The sequence below is a fragment of the Brachionichthys hirsutus genome, chromosome 16 (genome assembly GCF_040956055.1).
Source record: "Brachionichthys hirsutus isolate HB-005 chromosome 16, CSIRO-AGI_Bhir_v1, whole genome shotgun sequence".
NCBI lineage: Eukaryota > Metazoa > Chordata > Actinopteri > Lophiiformes > Brachionichthyidae > Brachionichthys > Brachionichthys hirsutus.
The window spans coordinates 5,448,948-5,470,237 of NC_090912.1; the positions used below are offsets into that span (position 1 = coordinate 5,448,948).

General features: G+C 44.2%; 3 protein-coding genes across 3 annotated transcripts; all 3 read right to left on the minus strand.

The window, feature by feature from the left end:
• Positions 1–741: 741 nt before the first annotated feature.
• On the minus strand, positions 742–13,384 carry spag9a (sperm associated antigen 9a). Its single transcript, XM_068749799.1, is given in 30 exon segments — positions 742–963; positions 1,110–1,202; positions 1,337–1,580; positions 1,821–1,936; positions 2,144–2,315; positions 2,433–2,581; positions 2,663–2,730; positions 2,847–2,927; positions 3,059–3,178; positions 3,318–3,522; positions 3,674–3,889; positions 3,988–4,153; positions 4,299–4,415; positions 4,500–4,589; positions 4,731–4,860; positions 5,031–5,195; positions 5,940–5,996; positions 6,426–6,556; positions 6,701–6,752; positions 6,837–6,989; positions 7,123–7,206; positions 8,108–8,233; positions 8,318–8,411; positions 8,577–8,691; positions 9,527–9,613; positions 10,743–10,893; positions 11,073–11,161; positions 11,247–11,317; positions 11,842–11,962; positions 13,085–13,384. Coding segments are annotated over 30 exon segments (3,879 nt in total). The 3' UTR covers positions 742–847.
• A 931-nt stretch (positions 13,385–14,315) lies between these two features.
• On the minus strand, positions 14,316–16,344 carry LOC137905554 (interferon-induced protein 44-like). The gene is made up of 7 exons (XM_068749800.1): positions 16,302–16,344; positions 16,128–16,161; positions 15,755–15,953; positions 15,495–15,647; positions 15,194–15,365; positions 14,775–14,875; positions 14,316–14,632 (listed from the first exon to the last, which is right to left on the minus strand). The coding sequence occupies exons 1-7, from the start codon at positions 16,342–16,344 to the stop codon at positions 14,471–14,473; spliced, it is 864 nt and encodes a 287-aa protein (XP_068605901.1). The 3' UTR covers positions 14,316–14,470.
• Positions 16,345–18,473: 2,129 nt separating this feature from the next.
• Positions 18,474–20,273, minus strand: LOC137905789 (interferon-induced protein 44-like). The gene is made up of 7 exons (XM_068750050.1): positions 20,260–20,273; positions 20,106–20,151; positions 19,734–19,932; positions 19,306–19,455; positions 18,903–19,074; positions 18,723–18,823; positions 18,474–18,635 (listed from the first exon to the last, which is right to left on the minus strand). The coding sequence occupies exons 1-7, from the start codon at positions 20,267–20,269 to the stop codon at positions 18,474–18,476; spliced, it is 840 nt and encodes a 279-aa protein (XP_068606151.1). The 5' UTR covers positions 20,270–20,273.
• Positions 20,274–21,290: the final 1,017 nt, after the last annotated feature.

The window sequence follows — 21,290 nt, forward strand, 5'->3', positions numbered from 1 at the left end:
GCTTGAACATTGTAGAACATGCTCGTGTTATGTTCATTACTGTCACGAGCACGTACTGTTTTAAAGTGCCAATTAAATGAAGCAAAGAGGAAGAGCCACCGGCAAGTTTGAAAATATCTAAGCAGGCAATACAGGATTTAGCCATGCAGGCTAACGCTAACCTTACTGTACAGTAGAAAACTGCTTCGATGTTACATCAAAAATGTAAACCAAGCATCATTTCGTTCCGGTTTTCTGCTGCGTTAATGAAATTCATTCCCCACCGGTTCCTGCAAGCTGCTTTTCGAACGATCCGATGACAGTGGAATGAAAACCAATTCAAAGAACTGAAACGTCTACCTTTTTAAATTTAGGCAGCATAATTTGATGCTCACACACACACACACACTCACAGATGTGTGTTTTAAAAAAGATCTTAATCCTTACGTTAAGAATATAAAATATGTCAGTCAAACCAAATCTTCTGCTCTTTCTCAAACTCCTACACCTTTCGTGGACAAACAAAACAACATCTGCACACAGCCCGATCGACCCGACACCTTTAGTCGCGTTGCACGAGCCGCTTCCCGTGTGCGGCAGCTTTCACAACATGCAGCGTAGCAGGAGGGAGAACCTGGACGATGGACAGAGTCTTTAAGTGGACGCAAACCTCACCGTAACCTATTCATATTGATAAAGAATAAACTGTGCAAAACACGGACTAAAAATCATTGTATTTCTTTTACAAAGATTACTCGGGCATTGAGAATAATCAGGGATACGGAATTAAAAAGAGGAAGGCATGCAGGGGGTGGCGGGCAGCCCCGGTGTCGACGCCACAGTCTCTGACTTTTACTTCTTTATCTTTTCACTCGTGAGGAGCTGTGACCTGCCAGACGATGAGGTGGCTGCGCTCAGCTTTAGGTGCCGGCTGACCGGCGGCTGTTGGCTCGGATAAACCATCCAACTCACTGCTTTCATCACCTGAGGAGGAAGATGATCGGAGACATCAGGCTTGTTTTAATAGTCATGCAGAAAAACGCCCGGGACAAATCGTTTTCGCTATTTCGGTCATTTCGACTAAAACATTTGATGCCACCTCGGCTGTGCCGCGGCGGCGAGACGCTCACCCATCCTGAAGTCGATGTAGCCTTCGCCTCCACTCATCACCAGATACGTTTTGGGTTCTGAGGTTGCGTCAGAGGATTCAGACGCGGGGTCATCTGAGCCTGAATCTGCAGTTCCTGGAGGAGGCATCGCCTGACCTGTGAAAAAATGGAATGATCAGGAGCACCAGCCGGGAAAAAAATCGATTGTTGCAGCTCCACAAAAACGTGGTAAATATAAGTAACGAGACGGCCAGTTGTAATCGGATAGACGATATTACCAGGCACAGTTGCGAAAAACTTGACGGCATCTCGATGTCCGTGGAAACAGAGTTGGGCGTGGGCCATAGAGCAGTACGGCACGAAGCTGGCTGACACGGCGCCATCTGAACCGTCATCACTGTAAACACGCACGGCGCCGCCTGGGCGATTTGGCACTAGTGCTCCCGGTGTCCTGTTAGCTGGAGAAGAAAAAAGAAAGGAATAAGTCAAAATGTATTTAAGAGAATCATTTAATTTGCATAATCCATTGTGTTTTTGAAGCACAGGTGTAAAGTTATGTGGGGGAAAAATGGGCAAAAGGATGAGACCAGAAATGAAACAATCAAATTATGGTGACAACAGGATCCGTGAAACGGATCCATCAATCTAGACAAAGTTTTTGATTTTGTTCCTCTTAATATAAATATAAGTCCGTTACTACTCCTAAGAAACGAAGAGCTTCAGCTGTGTCATACCTTCAGACAGCGGGATGGAGATGATGACGCCGTTTCCTGTTCCCACCCACAGCCGCTTGCAGGACACCATCAGAGCCGTGATTCTCACGAAGGAGAAGCCCAGTTTACCCGTACCTGCAAAGCACCGTTTCAAGCCTTGTGTGAACAATCCGGAGGGAGTTGGGCAGCGCAGCAGTTCACTACTGCTCGCACACTCAGAAGTTATTTATATGCTATCAATTCTGTATCGTTGAGCCTCGTTACAAATCTAGTTTGGGATTTTTCTGAGTTTGAAAAACAAATAGAAGAGTAAGTTAGAAGATCCTTGAAATGCATCCACACCCAACATCTTGCTGACGTAGGGCTCGATGTCCACGTCTTGGAGGTGCTGGTAAGTGTGGGCGTGAAACAGGCGTAGAGTCGAGTCCAGTCGGATCGACACCCAGATGCCGTCGCCAAGCCAGGCCAGCTGCCTCACCTGGCTCTCCTTCCGAGGATGAGCATCGAACGACTTCTGCTCAGACAGATTGAGATGAGATGATGTTAGCATAAATCTTTTAAATGCATCAAATACACATTAAAAAAGATACGGTTTAATGGGACGTGGTTGAGTCGACAGCGGGAGCTGTACCTCTATCCTCATGGCCTTTGGCTGGATGACATACATCTTGTTCCTGTAGCCGCACCACACTTTGTCATGGACGACCGTCATACAGCGGATAGAGTGGTGGGGCCGGCCCAGATCCAACAGGTGGTAATTGGTTAAATCCCACTGACCATCTGCTTGGGATGAATATTAAAAGATGAGATACTTGGGACATTAAAATGTTTTTATTTAAACGTGTTTTTTTTTAGCTTCACCAATGCTTCTGTGGAAGATTGCTATGGTTCCATCAGCCAACGCTACGAGGACTCTCCCCTTAACGTGCCTGTAAAGACAGAGAAGCAATTCATCGGGACCAAAACAGAAACGTCACCAGAACACACATGATCACCTTCTTTTCAACTGTGCTCGTTACTCTGCACCAAATAAGACAAAACTCACACTATGGTGAGGATGGAGTCTTTCAACTTGGTGGCGTGGAGACATTTCTTCCATCGGGCCACAGATGAGTGGACATATAGACTTAGGAGAGGAAGAGAGGCAAAGAAAGGCAGATCAGCGTCTTTCATTTTATTCGTTGTGAGATGTGAGCCACCCCTGATAATTTGCTGCTGAGGTCATACAACCCCCCTAGAGGCTGTTGTCATGCTCACCATCCATTCTGAGCCCCTAACCACATGGTGGGGAGAGCGCTGCTCATCCTCAGGACATCCCCCTCTGACGGGTCCGACAAGTCTTCCGGTAAGGAAGTCACGATGTCCTGCCCGGAACCCCTAAATCATCAAAAACCCAGAGTTGTTTTCTGATTTGCACCTTTCAAACATTTTAAGAAAAAAGGACCCTGAACTCTGTCCATCTTGGCATTTACTGAAACTCCTGATTGGTCTTGGGGTGTTAAACATTATTGTTCACCTCCGTGTGTCAGCCGAGGAGACAGTGGGCTCCACCCCGAGTGGGTCGGTGAACACGTGCTCCGTGTAGATCCCAGGCTGGTTCTGATCCGCTCCCTGAGCCTCCTCTCCTTCGCCCACGCCAGCGTTAGCCTCCGTCGCTTCCATTGCTTCTTCCGCAGCAGGGACGCCGTCTTCGCCAGGACTGGCCTCCCTGGACAGCTCAACTGTGGACAGCGTGGGTCATGAGGTCAGGATAAATGCATTCCACTGCACGCAGTTAAACCACCGCTGGGTAAACTGGTTACCAGCCACATGGACTGGCTAAAGGTTGGTTGAAGAGGTTTCGCCTCTCATCCAAGACGCTTCTGTATCTACCTGAGCCCGAGACGCCGCTGTGCTCCGTGGGCTGCTCAGTCAAGCTTGGCTTGGCTGTCTGGGGTGTGGCGGTGGCGCCCTCTGTTGCCATTGCACCATCGCTACCTGTGGAGCCCACACTGGCCACACTGCCAGCCAATGAAACCCCATCACCATGGCCAGCATCCAGGTCTTGGGGTCCCTCCTCACTTGTTGGATAGTCACTGTCCAATACACCTGAAAATAACATCCCCCACCCAAAAAAAAGGCACTGATAGAATACTCAAAGAATGATGATGTCATAGATAACAGGGACACGTGGCTCCTCGGCCTACCTGGCACACTGGCAATGCACACCACGTGGGTGTTGCAGGCGTAGAAGCTGTCAAGTAGGTCAGACGGCTGACTGGCGTCCAGCACCATTACCTTGGTGGAGGAATGAGTGCTGGTGCACACCCACACCCTGCTGGAAATCTCCTCCGGAAGGAGCAGATCCTTCTCCTGCTCTCCTTTCTCCTGATCCTTCCAACCAGCACAAAATCAGACGAGATTTACACCAGATGTTTAAAAAAAAACATTCTGATGTACAGAATGCACAAAGGTCGCAATGCAAAGAAAGACAGCAAGGCAAATGCCTTCCTCTGACCTTAGTCTCCTGCTCTAACTGGTCCAGGCTACTCTGGGAACCCTTTGTCTGCTTGGCGAGCTCCGACGAGGACGCCGTCCTTCCTCCGGACAGGTTGACCCCTGCAGCGCACCACAGCTGGGAGGGGAGCACGCTGCAAATTACAGCCTCACTCTGAACCGACCAACGTGAATGACACAAAGACGAGCCTTCTACTTGTACCTTCATGGAAGCATCTTTCTGATCCAAAGGTCTCAAGTATACCGGGACAGGCAAGTTCATTTTGTTCTCCACCTGTCCACCATTTGCGACCTGTTAGGACGCAAGAAGGACAAACGTTTCTTCAAAGGATTGAACAAAGAGTGATCATTGGTCAGATAATCGTCATTGATGCAATGGAGCAACAGACACACTCCCTCCTGCTGTCATCATATTCACACATCTATGGCCGACCTTGTATTTACTGGGCAGGCTCCAGCCGTGGGCGGTGACCCTCCCGTCCTCCTTCTGCATGTGGGCCTTGACCTGTCTATACTGGGCTCTCTTCTGCTCTTTACGTGACGGGGAACTGCACTGATCCTTCCTACAAGAAGAGCAGAAAAGATTTAATCAGCTCACAGACGCATTCCAAAAAGCTGCACGATGGCAAGGCCAAGTACAGAATTACATTCTTACACTCGTTTGTGTTTAATGTCGGTGGATTTGTGTTTGTATTCATCCTGAGAATTCACGGCGGCCTCCTACGTTACTCACTCTTCGTTGAGGAAGTCAAAAGTCTTGGATTTCTCCGTCGGGAACTGGGAGAAGGTGCTGCTCCTCTTCACGAGGCTGCCCGGGGGGTTGTAGTTCACGTTGGACTGAGACTCCGCCTTCTTTAAAGCAGGAGAACTGGAGGAGGAGCTAAACAGTCTGCTGAAGCTGTAGGTGGCAAAGTTACAGAAAGCCAGAGGGGCGGGGGGGACAGCAGACGGGAGTGCCAGGGAAAGAGCGAGGCATGGGGGGGGTCACCAACCGGACAGTCAGGGAACATCCAGCAACATTTACTGTACAGTGACACAAAGCATGCTGGGAGACGTGGAATACCACATCACATTTAACCTGAGATTGTATTAGAATGAACCAAATCCTACCTTTTCACTAAGTATCAACAGTATTTTAAATATCAGCGTAGCTGTAGCCTGGCAGACTGTTAGAAGTACTCTAAAGTAAATCACGTAGCTACTGAAATGCATGGCAGGCAGAACCTGTAAATACATTTATTTAAGCTCTGTCCCGGGTTTGTCTGCCTAGCAGGAGACAGAGGAGGACAACGTCAGGAGGGCACACAGCAGGCAGGAAAGGCCGGGACACAGGGAGAGTCTAATCTGAGACACTCCACAGACAGAAACTCTAACGGATAAACTCGGATTCATTTGTAATGCAGCAGAAAATCTGCGTCAATGGAGGGAAGGAGACGGGTTTCGCTGGGAGGAGCCTTATCAACCTATCTTTACCTAATGCTGCAAATTCAAATAGCATATCCCGGGGGGGTGGGATGGGGGGGGGGGGGAGAAAATGTATTTGAAATTTTGAGAGAAGATATCAAGGGAACCAATTTTTTCTGATAAATTTTTTCTGATAAAAAGCCCTGGCAGTTTGGAACAAGACTTTTCTGAGACTCACAACTGCCAGATGCTGGATTTCTTCTTTTCTGTGAGGTTTGGATTCTCTCTTGAGGCCCTGAAAAGGATTCATTGGCATCATGTCAGCTGCTGCGGCTTCAGAGGGACACAAGTACAGATTAAAGACGTCCTGCCGCTTCTAACCGCGAGAGATGGACTGTTAAGTTCTTCAGATGATACATGGATTTATTATAAGAAATTATAGTTTAGAGCTTCGTATTAGCAATAGACTACATATATGTAAGCAAGACTTTAGATTGGTTCCATGGGCTTGTGTTCTTTGTGTTTACCAGGGTGAACTGAGTGGAATAACAAAAGGCTGACAGCAGATTACAACGCTGCCATCTAGTGACCGGGAGGGGTTCATACACAACCCAAAGTCACAGGTCTTTGTCATTTGCTGATTCAAAGTGATCAATTAAATAAAGTAATCATTTAATTAGTGTGATAATATCCTTGTGTGAATGCGGAGTCGTTCGTTCTGTACCTGATCATCTCCGTCCACCGCACAGCTTCCTGGAGCTCCATCAGGCGCTCTTTGTACTGGTTCCTTTCCATGAGCACTCTGGCCATCTCCACCCTGGTGAAGCGTTTCCTCTGGGCTGTAGGCACGTCGCTCTGTAGTAGCATGCGATTAAACCCGCGACAAAGGAGGGGGCATTTGTTATAATGGAAAACACCTTGTGGCCTCTGGACAGAAATGGGCAATGGATGTTCGTCTTTAATACCTACAGTCTCACGCATTTTGTGCAAAACACTCACATCTTCTTCATCTTTACTTTTGTTTCTTACTTCCTCCACCTCGAGGCGCACTCTGGAAAAGACCCGATTATTATCATGTCGCTATTAACAGCACTAAGAACCTGACACGTGTTTCCTGGTGCCACTCTTGACTGACTTTTTCAGTTCCTCCTCCAGATCTCTGCTCCTGTCCTCCAGCTTGGTCTTGGCCTGCAGCACAGCCTCCAGCTCCCCCTGCAGCATCTCCTTCTCACAAGCCAGCTCATCCACCTTCAATATTAAGTCCTTATTCACTACGTTCAGAGCGTTCCTGAAGGCACAGGTATACGAATAAAAAGACTGTACTGACACATTCTAATGAGCGCAAATAATGACATTTAATAAATGACATCAAATACTAAAAGGGCAGACATAAAAAAATAAAATAAAAGGTTATCGCTCACTTCGTCTCCAGCAGTTGTGAATTCTCCTGAATGAGATTTTCAACTTCCCGGCCCATACCTTAACAGAAATGCTGAAATTAGACTCTTAATCCACAGAAGACTATCCAACAACTAATCTGCAACACAGATCATAGGAATCACAGATTAATGTATGTCACGACAGATTATTCTTACTAAAGTTAAACACAACAAGACACTGGTGAGATATTTGTAACGTTGGCTTCACATCTAAGAACACACAAACATTATATTCACATGTCACATTACAGACAGGAGAAACAGTAGGCGGGGGTCTTACCAATCAAACTAAGGTCTGAGAAAGCCATGCAATCCGAGTCAGGCGGAAAGAACAAGAAAGAGAGAGAGGGAGAGAGAGAGGGAGAATTGTGGATATAGTTTGAGACGCTGGAATGACCAAACTGATGAAGGAGCCAGAGCTAAAAGTGTAGCTGTTGGCATCCCAAGCAAAACATCTTGTTGGGTCTTGACTCAAACACAGAAAAACACAAGAGCAGCAAAGCTGTGAAAAAAGAACAGTTAAACCAACAACTCGAGCCTCGAACCCGAGCATAATGAAGACGAAGCTGTGAGCTGCAGTAGGTGTGGGTGTGGCAGGAAGTGGCTAAGCGGTCAAACGGACGTAACAGAAGAAGGTTGGACTAAGGAAAGGTTTGAGGTCATACACACCAGAGTACTCCACTGGGATTATGGGTAAAAGCCACAGGATGGGACACAGGAGAGAGAAAGGTGATGTTAACGTGGGGCGATGGCGAACACCCGCAGTGGTGGCGCAACATAGCAGCAAAAACAGCAGAGCGACAAAGAATTTAACAGCAGGACTATCAGAGAGCTGCTGATCAAGCGTAGCAGAAGACAATAAGTTTGGAGCGCCTATAAAAGCAGTGATTACATCAGGGCTGCAACTCGATTAGAGTTATATATATATATCCTCTTATTATCGTCAGGATAGCTTCATGTTTTTTACTTACCCAGCAGGTCGGCCCCGTCGTCCACATCCCCGATGAGCCCGGTGCCGGCAGAGGAGAGCTCTTCAAACAGAGACTCCGTGTTGCGATCAAACGCCAAGTTCTCTATGCCCTTAGTTGGGGTGCTAGAAGAGTAAGAAGAGCAGGCGTAATGCTACCCAGACGCATGAAGTTCAGAACTGACCTGACACCGTTTTTCATTGTTTGACCTGCAGTGCTTGTGTCCAATGAGCTCCATGTCCAGCTCAGGGGTGGATTCAATGATGTCCTGCACATCGGTGCTGTCCTCATTTTCAGGCAAGCCTGCATACAATTACATACCAAAGAGAAGGACACGTTAAGACTGGAGAAAGAATAAAGCAATTCTTCTAGCATACCTCCACAAAAGTCATAGTTTACAAAAATGAGGTAATACTTGACGGCCAGCAGGAATATCTGGTGCTATAGTTCCATGAGTTTCCCCCCTACCCACTGATCTGGTCCCCGGAGCAGCCTGGACCTCCGTGCTCTTACTGTTCCCCTCTTCCCTCTCCACGTGTGACGCCGTGGCCGACTTGGATCCGTTGAAGTCCGACAGTTCATCCTGCAATAAAAAAAAGTTCCAATTTAGAGCTCCGTTTTACAGATGCTCATCCGAAGCTCAGGCTCAGAATGACAGGTAAAGCATGAATGACGTATATTACCTACAAAGAAAACGGCATCAGATCAATAAGAGTAGGACGCGTCGACATGCACAATAGTTCAATTTCTCAGTTCTTTAACAACGTGTTTAAAATAACTGCTGTGATAACAATAAAGGCCCGGAAGAGAGAAATGAGAGCTGGCACATAAACACAAACACTGACGTCCACACACATCCACACAGACTGCAGCGGCGCTTCAAACAACGGACATCAAACACGGCGGCAGTGGGCGCTGCCGTTTCAGCACTGCTTTGCAACACAACACAGACCCAACAGACGCTGGTGCAAGTAAGTCCACCTACATTAGATCTACTGCAACACAACTACAGCATTAAACAAACAGAGTTCCACTACATTGATGTCGTTGCAACAATGAATGATCAGACACGTTCCTGTTGTGGTGAATCTTTTAAACGAATTAGGATTTTTTTTTTTTAAATGCTGAGAAGAATATGAATGAAATGAAACACAGATTAGAGGTCACATGCAAACAAGGCAATTGTTTTTTTTTTTTAATCCGCTGTCAACGGCGTTTTGCACTTCCATGTGCAGACAGTGCCGAAAGTGCCTTCCGACAGGAGATGGTTGCATGTGGCGCAATCCAGCACGGATGGTTGGATGAAGTGAGGGTGGGTAAAAGATGAAGCAGCGTTAGTGGAGGGGTCTGCTGAAGCCCGCACACAAACACAGACGGCGTGCTGGCGTGCTGCAGCCAGTCGCCACACACCCAACTACCTTGCAGTCGTCTGCCAATGAATATCCCCAAGTAGAGTCCTGCGCACGCTTACCCTCCCTTTCCTTTGGGGGGTCAAGATAGTCCAACTGCTTGGAGGGGAGAGTAAGAATGAAGCGCATGTGAGCAGAAGCAGTTCAGCAGAAATACATACCTCAGAGTGGGTATGTGTGTGTGTGTGTGTGTGTGTGTGGGGGGGGGGGGGGGTTAGTGTGTGCGTGCGCATGCGTGCTTGTGAAACTCAGTGTGCAACCTCTGATTCCAGAAAAGTTGGGATCTGTTTAAGATGTAAATATTAATCAAACACAATCATGTGAAACTTTCACTGCTCGTATTCTCACCTGAAACTATTTTTACTAGTCTGGAAAATTTTAAATGTGTCAAATTGTAGCGATACGCTCCAAAAAAAAAAAAGTGCTGAGCTATTGAGGGAAGGTAAAGATATAAATATCATCAAGGAATCTGGTAAATAGAAATAAATGAGAGGCGTTCCGTTTCTTTGAAATGAAGCAAAAAGCGGAAACACGTGTAATTTTAAAAGCAATGGGATGATCTTTCATTATTTGGCTAATATTGAAAAAAAAAATATCACATCTCTGTGTTGTTCTGAGAGCCCATCTGAATATCAAATCCACTCCCTTTCAAAGAAGCCACATGACTCGGCAGCCATCATCCTGCAGCAGCGTCGCTCCCATCATGCATTGCACCACAGAGCTGATGGACTGAATTAACATTGTGTCACCCTCCAGATCTTTAACGCCACAGATACAAACAAACAAACAAAAACTTTTGAAATGAACCAGTCACAGGTTGATACTGATAATATCTGAGCCACATTCGTCCTGTTACCATTTAATAAAGTTCAACATCCTATTTTATGTCATAAAGTCACTCTTGTGAATATTCCTCCGATGCATTTAACGATCGCCTCTGACTGCTGCACCAAGGGAAGAAACATTTGCATATTCTAAGAGGAGGATGTCCTAAAACAGAGGCGGTCTTGTCAGATGCTGATTAAAATGATTGTTCATGCTCGCTCCTTATCAAAGACTCTCTCTCTCTCTCTCTTTATAAATAGCTCTGGATCTAAAACCCCTTTATCTAGCAGCTCCTTCAGGAGGGCTGGGAGCGCAGCCAGGGAATACGATTAAAGCGATGTCAGGATTTGAAGCGTAAAGCATGGCGTCTCCGTCACTGAGCTCAGACCCACACGTGTACCTTGAGGCTGGCGTTGGAACGTGGTTGCGTGGGGTCGTTAAACCTCCAGCTCTCTGCTGCTAGAGTCTCCATCCTGACCTGGGGGTCCGGGGTGAGCAGAGACACCCCACCAGACGGCGGAAAGATCCCCAAAGACAGGGGCCGCTCTCTCCTGAAGCGACAAGAAAAAAGACAAATCTTGTCTCCGGCAGTCGAATGTTCAAACGCCGTTCTCGCTCTTGACCTGCAGATACCTCTCTTCTCTCAATTTGTCCATCCTGGAGCTTTGACATATGAAAACAAACAACTAGGAACGCACCGTTTACACACATGTAACCTTTGACATCTTACCTGACTCGGCCGACTGCGCTCGATTCTGACGTCTCACTAATCTGCTGCATTTTGATCCGCTCCACGTGCTCCATGTAATTATGGATCATCTGCAGAAATCAATGCAAATCAGCATCACACAAACACTCTGAGAAAATCTGCAACTCCACAGCTCATCCGTCCTCACCCACGTACCTCTGTGTGTCGCTGATGGAGGCCATTGTATTCCTTCTTGAGTTCTAGTTCACGCTCTTCTAACCGCCCGACTACAAAAACAAAACAAAAACAGACTGTAAGGAATCTTGCGGGTTCGAGATCATAATAAGAACAAGATGTGAAACTTTAACAATCAATGTATCTATTGAGCATGGTGTATTTAGAAACGTGCAAGTAGGAGCTGGATTGACGAAATAAAATAAAAGCTTTGCCCCAGAATGTTTAAAGCTCAGTAACTGACCCATTATATTTGGTTTGTATAAAGCAGTGGCGCTCCAGAGCATTTCTGGAACCTCCGCTGGTTCCAGCTGCTCAGAGACAGAATCTCACATGAACACCCCATAAAACAGCAAATTATCCATTTCACATGTATATTATATAATCAGTTATAAATAAGTTATAACATCTATATATGTCGTGTAGCCCTACATAACGAAAGCACACTTATCCCACACCCAGGCAGGAATGCTGGGACACGTGTGAATATTCACTCAGCCAATGCACAAATGACTTGCGTGCGTGTGTGTGTGTGTGTGTGTGTGTGTGTGTGTAAAGTGGGATGTTGTGTGTTTACTCTGGTCTGCGTGGTTCTTGATCTTGAGTTCCAGTTGCCGGGAGTGGGACTCCATTCGGTCCACATGGTTCTGCAGGTCCTTCTTATCCTGTTCATGAGTGTCTTCAAACTCGATGAACTTCTACTCAGAGAGAGAGAGAGAGAGAGAGAGAGAGGGAGGGAGAGAGAGCTTGGTCAGTAATGTGTTGATAATGTTTAAAGTGAAGATCTGAGGGATTTATTTCAAACTGACAGACAGAAACAGATAAATGACTGTGTGAGACTCCAGATCTTCCGCTTTGGATGTAATGAAGTGGAAAAAAGGCTATTAGAGAGACGTTAAATTAACTATCTCTGTTACTTTCTATTCTTTTGAATGTTCTAGTTATGCTATGGTGGCAGAAGGAATGTGTTCAAATCAAGAAGAGAGGAACAGGATCTTAAATTGTTGGTTTGTTCCTGTTCTTCCCAGTTTCCTTTTGGTCTGACCACTAAGCGTGTGTGTGTGTGTGTGTGTGTGTGTGTGTGTGTGTGTGTGAACATCCACATCCTGTCCAGCTGAATATGCCAAGGGCCTGAAGCAGGATGCATAAAACTCAAGAGTTCAGAGTTCTCACAGTCACTGGGAAATGTTTTATCTTGCATTTAAAGACTAAAAGTTAATTTCGGTGACAATAATCTTAAGATTCTGAATATATTGCAAATGTTTGCTTCAGATTGTCCATTGCAAAAAAACTGTAGAGGGGCTGCCAATTTACTTTCCCAAAATTCAGTTAGATGCCTCAGAATAAACATCTTTGAATTCCAAACACTCACAAATATCTTAAGGGATTTGCTCCTTTTAATGTCTGAAATGAAACAGAAGACAAGGAAAAGGGTTCCAAATGATATCAGAGCAGACAGGATGAGGATAGAACTTCCAAGTCTGAGTGAAATCACTCTTTTTTAAGAGTCCTTTCACCTGCTTCACCTTCAGCGTGGGGCTCTGACGTGACTCTGAGGCCGTGGGTGAAATCATGTCGGGTTTTATTATCAGACACAGCTAACACAGAGAGGGGGCTATTTCAGACTGGAGGTCAGCCATGATGACAAACACCGCGTTGTTTACATCTCGGGCTCCACCATGGCACCATGGCAGGACGGGGGGGGGGGGGGTCCTTCTGGTCCACGTGTGTGGGTAAATCCCCCCCCCCCCACGCAGGAAGTCATTCATCGGCGACCATCCCGGCGGAGTATTTATTCCCCCCAGATCACACCAACTCACCTCCTCTGCGTGTTTCCGCAGCGCCTTCTCCCGCTCGTACTGGGTGATCAGCTGCTCGTTGTCCTCCTTCAGCAGCTCCAGCTCCACTTCGTGCTCCTGGTTCTCCGCGAACACCGAGTCCAGGTTCTCCAGGACGGCCACGACGAGCGGCATCAGCTCCTTCACCACGTCCTCGTCGTATTTGCCGATGAGCCTCTCGAACTCGCGGTAGATGGAGTTAGCCAGGCCCGACACCCGCTCGGACATCACCGCTGACGTCCCGGGGTCGTCCTGGTACACAACCCCGTCTTCCAGCTCCATTTTAGTCCTCTCCGTCTCAACGAGCCGGACTAGTGTGGCGATACACCCCGCCACGATGAGCACCGCGCAGTAGAATTCAGCGTTCCCCTTAGATAAACATGGACACTCGGGGCATCGCGCGGAATGACTATTACGATGCAATACGTGCTATTCTTCCTCCTTTTCGCTAGCTTGAACCGTGACGCGTTCAATGGCTCTACCAAAGCTCGTAGATTTCTATTTCACGAGGCACGCGTCTCATTCAGTATCCTTTGCCAATCCATTACTGTATCTATACACATTTCAAAAATAGAATTATAACGCCGTTGTGTTTACGTGTTGCACTTGTTATCTTCAGACACACACACACGCACACAAAACCTATATAGATAATTAGAAGTTAGTTTAATTACAGCGCTTTTAAATGCGTTTCGTGTCTGACGCTAAGTTTTAATCGTGACATTTCCGACAGTCATTAAAGCATCACAACAGAGTTGCGTCCCTGATCACGTGACGAAATTTTATACAATAGTATTTTCTTTTAAATGAAGAACTATTGCGTGTGATAGTTCTAATACTCAAGGTTTTAAGATGAAAGAGCAAGAAGAAGAAAATGGCCTTTATAACGTTTATTAAATGTGTTCAAAGAAAAAAACTATTTCTGCAAAAAAGACCAGATGCACAGAAGAAATCTTGTAAAAATATAAGAGATAAGCATGAAGTTATTAACCATGTGTTCTCTTACATAGACATATTATATGTGCTAGATAAAGTAGCAATACAAATAAACTTGGCATGTATGCTATGATTTGCCATAACATTGTGTATTGATTTATATGTTTAGAACCTGGAAGAAAGTAATAGAAAATGACACTAACTCATGATTACTGGGAGACGATCAGTCAGTATATGACAAATCATTAACGGATTTGTTGTGATTTCAGTCTTATCATATTGTTTGCTATGGAGAAGATGGTGCCTTAAAATCATCCTTCCATGGAAATGTTTAAATTAAAACATTTAAAAGCAGATGTGCTTTGGACAAGACGACCAGCTTTCACACTCGCCTTAAGAAACTTGACAAAGCAAGATCAGGAATATGCGTCTCTACAGTCGGTTGACAAAGTCTTCTCCATGCATAATTATGTGCTTCAACACGCTCAGGATCAGTGTGTCAGTGTCTTCATTTGTGTCGATCTCTGAATTGTAGTTTTTCACAGGGAAAATGCAGGAGAGTGGAATGCCCAGTGACTCGTGCAACTCCATTATCTGGATTTAAAGTAAAACAAATTAAAATGCTGAGAAATATTGTTTTACGTGTCAGAATAAGACAATATAACATTTTATTTGTATTCCAGTTTCAATATGAATAAGTCATTTCTCTACAAACTCATTTCCATTAGAAACCGACCTTCCTCTTCAGGTAAGTACTCTTATACACATTCCTTTTGTTTTTTGCCACATCTGGGCAAGCTTCATCAATTTTGGTGAGGATAGCCAGTTGCGGGATCCCTACAGAGTGAGATCGAACAAATAATTGAACAAATATCACGACTGATTGAAAATACAGTATTACGTCGACATCCGGCTGCTTTGACATACGAGTGTTCCGAGACACGAGCAAAAGTGTTTTCCATTGTTATTAACGTTGATTTGGGTGTTTTTAGACGGACGGAACTGATTAAATTGTTTTCAGCTATTTTATATGGGATAAATTTGAGTTGCGAGCTCAGTCCAGGAAGGAATAGGTATTACTGTATTCCAATCAATCATGACGTTTGCTCGATTATGTCATTCAACAATGAAACAGTCCGTAGAATTGACCCTTACCCAGCATTCTGGCTTCGAGTCTGACATTTCTCATCTTTTTTAAGCATTCATCCGCCATCAGACTCAGGACACTGGTGACAAAAACCAGAACATGAACCCGGTCGTTTAGATTTGGGTTAGCGTTGTACCGGTAATTGGTGTCATCCTCAGATATCGCAGCGCCAGGATCGAACTGGAAAACAGTGCAAAATTATACTCGAGAATGTCTTTGCTTAAGATAAGTTTGTTCATTAAAAGCAAATTACAAGCTTAACTGTATTACTGTAATATTTCCAACAACTTCATAATGAACGGATTGTACCTGGTAGCCGTCCTTTATGTGGCCCTTCAGGGCGAGTTTGATGTCCTCCACCTTAACTCCCATGTCCGCATGATTCTCAAAGCCCCTCGTGTCGCTCAAGAGAAAGGGATAAAAGCTGCCTGGACTGTCTTTTTGGATTTTGTAGGCCCTGTACTATAAAAGAGAAGGAGTACCACCAAATAAACGGCTCTGCAACCTGGATTGAAACAAATGTGCTCGTCATCCATCACACGACCTTGACTCTTAACAATAGTTCATACCTCTTTTGTGAAAGTTTGCCCAATCGGTGCATCTGCCAAAGCTTGACAAGCCAGTCTGCCCTTTAAAACTGTGTCGACAGAGTTGATGAAACTGGACTTGCCTGAACCGGTTGGCCCACAGACCATGATTCTGAGATGCTGGAGTTCAGGATTATGAGGATTATAATCCCTCACAATTTGCAGGTCTTTCTCTGGGTGGCTATTCGTCAAAAGGGTTGGATGAGATTTTTTTTTTCCACAAAAACAGACAGTGGACTTTTAAAAAAAACCATAACAACAACAACAACAACAACAAAGGAAATTTCCATTGTGGAATTTTGTTTGGAAAAATAGGTGAAGGAAAAAGCCACGATCAGACGCACACGTCACTCACCCCCACTGGATGTCCCTCCATGCCTCACCGAGGGCTGGCGAGTTAAGCACAGACGTTGATCAAATACTCCAATCATATTGATAACTTCGTGTAACAGCAGTGCTTTTTAAAGTGCCCTGTATTTAAACACTATTGTGTAGTACTTGAAGCCTCTTAACTCTGCATGTGACTTACTTGTGGGTTCGAAAAGCCAGCTTCTGAAATTCCAAAATTCCATCGCTGCAAGATAAGCCTGCGTGGAGAAACACTCCACACTCCAGGAAGATGTCTGCAGAAAGCTTCCTACCGGACCGGGTTAAAACAGAAAACACACGGTTATGTTTTCTCTCCGTGAGAAGTTTAAAAATACTTTCACTTTCGTTTTCAGATCCTTCAGTACCTGCAAATCAGAGACTGACGTCTGTGCGCAAACCCACTGCGCAAACGCAACCATCTATCCATCCATGCAACCATCCATCCGTCATTTGGTCCCAGACTGTATTATGTTACTACATGTGTATAACTGCACACAACTTTATACATTATCTTTGTGTATTGTTGCAATGCAGATCTCTGGTACATGGATATGCATCTATAAAAGCACTTTGCACCATCGTGCAACATGTAACAGTAATGACTAAGTTACAAGAAAACATGTAAGTACAGAAAACATCACATACAGCAGCATCAGGATCAAGAGTGGGTACACAGATGTTTATTAGCAGCAGTAAAACTAATACAATCACGCAGTGCAAACAGAACAGGGCCAGTTACCGGTAGTAAAATGTTCATGAGTCCGAGACATACGGCACGACTGCATGACTTTGATGGATTCAAGGTGCATTACCTCCAGGAACTGCTGTCTGTTGTTCTGTTCTGGCTTTGTTCTTGTTCACACATTCCAGAATCAGAATCAGAAGATGTTTAAATCAGACCATGCAGGTTAGGTGGGGTAATGTGGTCTCTCCTCCTTTTACTGTGGGGTCCGCCAAGGTGGGCTTCTTTTGCCGGTACTTTTTAACTTCTACATGCATGATCTTTCTGTGCAGCTCAACAACTGCTGTAATACTGGATGTATGCTTGGTAACACCTTGATCAATCACTTCATGTATGCTGACGACCTGGCCATATTGTCACCGAGCAGTGCTGGGTTCCAACAGCTCCTGGACATATGCAATAGCTATGGTATCAGGTTTGATGTAAAGTATAATGCCAAGAAGAGTGCCGTCATGGTCTGCAGAACCAGAGAGGATAAGGGTTTGGACTTTCCAAACTTTTATCTGTCAGGGCAAGTGCTGTCTGTCTGCAGCAGAACTAAATATCTGGGCCACATCATCAATGGCCAGCTGGGAGATGATGAAAACATGTATAGACAGCAGCGGATGCTGTATGCACAGGCTAACATGTTAAAAAAGAAATTTAGTTTTTGCTCTGAAGCGGTCAAAGTCACCCTCTGCAGGGCCTTTTGTATGCCACTCTATACTGCCCCCTTGTGGATCAAGTACAAACAGGCCAGCATGCAGAAGTTTAGGGTGGCATACAATGACTGCATGAGGATAATTCTCAGGAACCAAGATGGTCAAGTGCCAGTGAAATGTTCTGTGGTGTCGGGGTTAACACCCTTAATGCTCAGCTGAGGCACCTGTCATACAGGTTTATATGTCGGCTGCATGACTCAGGGAATGACATCATCAGAACACTGACTCAGCCAAGCCTAAGTGCTGTGAAGTTTAACTCAGGTATTTGGCATCATTGATACCTGATGTTATTATAGGATTACTGTGTTTACTGTGTAAACGTTGTAAATGTTGTAAATGTTATGTGTGTTTTTTTTTATTGCCAGTCAGTGAGGTTTCACAGACTAGGAATGTTTCTCGGTGAAGTCATGCTACATGTAACAGTAATGAGTAAATACAAAAAACACACGAGTACAGATATATCACAAAACAGCAGCAGCATTAACATGATCAACACACAGAAATACTTGGAAATACTCGCCACTAGTAGATGGGCGGAGGACAGCATCTGTAGTGTCGATAATGCATGTTGCACACGGACGACCATCCACCTTGGTCCTTAATAAGATTCAAACATTATACTACTGCGTAATCATAATCATAAAATATTGTTGGTTCCAGTCTCCCACATGTCATTTTCCACAGGAGTAAATATTTCATAATCAATGATAGGCCATGAGTACTGAAGCTGAAGCTGGACAGAGAACGGAACATGATGCATGCACCCTGCATCTCCACTAGCACTGAGCTCAGGGTATACTTATAAAATATCAGCCAGCTGTTTACTCAGGTCATTTCTTTTCCTTCTCAACATGCTAAAGTAAATTATGTGGCCTGCCAGCATGAAGGATTATAAGTTATCGAGGAAGTCGTTTCCATAGCTGATCATCTGTCGCAGTGCTTGCAATATCAGCTTATCCGTTTCCTCGTCGACGCTGCTTGCTGTCTCGTAATTCTTCACAAGAAAGATGCAGTTTCTTGGGATGCCCAGCAACACGTGGAATTGTTCAACCTAAGGATTAAAATAACATATATGTTGATTAGTGATTTGTATTTAGGAATGCTTTTTTTTTTTTAAAGATCTTCAAGAGAAACCTACCAGCTCCTTCAAGAGTTTACTCCTGTAGGTGTCCTTTAGGTCACACTTTGCATCGGGGCAGGCCTCATCAACTTTGGTGAGAATAGCAAATTGAGGAATACCTGCAAGTACAGATACTTCATCAATATTTTAAGCATTTGCATCATTCTTCCACACAACCACTGTGATATCTGCTCTTACCCATCTCACTGGCTGCCAGTCTGACATCTCTCAGCTTTTTCACAACTTCATCACTTAGTATAGCAACACTGTTGGCTGGAATGACAGAGACTAGGATGTGAACTTTATCCTCCAGAGTGGGACACTGGTTGTACTTGGGGTCACCCTTCTTCATGGGGCAGCCAGGAACAAACTAAAAAAAAAAAGAATTAGATTCTGTAAAATGTTGTTGGTTTCCGCACAAAATATGGAATGCATTGTTTGTAAAAATAAATCTGTTCTATTCAGTACAGGAATTGTAGAAATGGATCACACAAGTCTTCTGTGAGAGAGAAGCCCTGATCATAATAACTAAACCTCAACACAATACATTTTGTTTGATAAGTAAATATGAATATAATGTTCACTAATTTGGGGATTATACCTTGTAATCGTCTCCCACATGTCCCCCGAGGGCCAATTTGATGTCATCCAGATGAACCCCACTGTTTGCACTTCTCTCAATGCCCATAATGTCATTGCAAACAAATGAATAATGGCTGAATGAATGTTTCCGGAATTTGAACGTTTTGTACTGTAAAACAGAAACCAGTAATTATTTGCATTTTTCTATTTAGATCAACACAATTATCAACTGCTTAGTTTTCATTTTCGCAGAGGTAGACCATTGTAATAGGACGAGGAAAATAAAAAAAATTGTAATTTTATCACATTATTTTATCATGCAGTTACAATGGGACTGACAAAATGATTAGGAGACACAATCAAAGGACATGTCACAATGTAGCAAGTAATAAATGAAATATAGAACATCTCTTTCTTAGAATCACAACAATAAACAGTTATTCTTACTATTTTTGTGAAGCTCTTGCCAGAGATTCCATCTGTCAGAGCTCGGCCAGTAACTCTGCCTTGAAGAACACTGTCAATAGAGTTGATGAAGCTGGACTTGCCAGCACCAACGGGCCCATGAAGCATAATTCTGAGATGGCTAACTGAACTTTTTTGAGGATGGTACGATTGCACAAAATCAAGGTTGTCTATGTTGTTCCTGCATATTTAGAGGAAGAAGCAACGTTAGGAAAAGTTGTATTATTTCTTAAAACATGCAAAACAACCACATTAGTATTGCTTCTCTGCTGTAACGTGTACATGAACCATCTAAAACAGCAATAAACTGTAACTGATTGATCTCAGAATTACTTTACGGTCGGTCATACTCACTCCGGTTGAGACCTCCATGGCTCACTCAAAAGCGTTGAAGAGAAAACTAAAATGTTAACATACAAAAATGGAGAGACTTCAGTAACTTCATTCAATCTCATTTTACTTTATTATAATCAGTGGAACATCTCATGATGATTCGTGTCTAACTTACGTCCTCCCATAGCTGTAGCTGTAAAGTAAACATTGACATGTTAGAGTGTATTTTATTTTAGATAATTTGAATTATGTGAAATATATTTTATTTAAGGGGCGGGGCTTGAACAGCCCCTCCCTGTCGGCCAACAAAGAAACGCGCATAAGGTAATAAAGAAATAAAAACTCCTTCTGATGATAAATGTTTCATCGGTTTATGCTTCATAAACGACCAGGACTTTGGAAAAACGTCGCCACGTGTGATTATGAAGCTACTCAGAGTCACGATACAAAATGATGACATCATTTAGAAATAAAGGAATTAGAATAATTACAAAACGCAACTACAGTTTAAAGTTACACGTTCTTTTCCTGTGCCAAAATAGAAATTATGCTGACAATTAACAGCTTCGTCAAAGGGAGGCCTGTAAGAGTTGGTTCTTACCTCTCCTCTGGATCCAATGGTGGCGCATCAAGGGTGGAGAGCTTTTATAGGCCACCCTCTGCTTTCATTTTCGTTTTGCGATTCTTGTCCACCACGTGACTTAGAAGAAGCGCGTCAATAAAACAGAGCTTTTATTGATTTTTTTTTTTGTTACATTTATATTATATGATATGATGGTATGTTTAAATCTCCACTATTAGTCTACTAATGCCTCTTAATAAATAAGCCCATGCAAACCTCTGATTATGCACTTAGAGTGCTTCCTAAATTGCACTTTTTCCCAGCATCTTTGTTCTTTATCATAAATTACATTCAATCAGGTGTGAAATTGTTGAAATCTTCGAGTCTGAAAGTAGGATTTTCGTTTTCATTTCAATTTATTGCAGTGACAGAGTTTCCCCAGAGGATGGCGTCACAGCTTCACAGAGGTACGGAGCTCTCTATTGATTAATATATTGGTTATTGAGCAGGCACACGAAGCCAATTTTTTTTTTATTTTTTTTTTTCCATTTTCTAACCGCTTATTCCGCTATCGGGTCGCGGGCCAAGCTGGAGCCAATCCCAGCAGTCAATGGGCGAGAGGCAGGGGACACCCTGGACAAGCC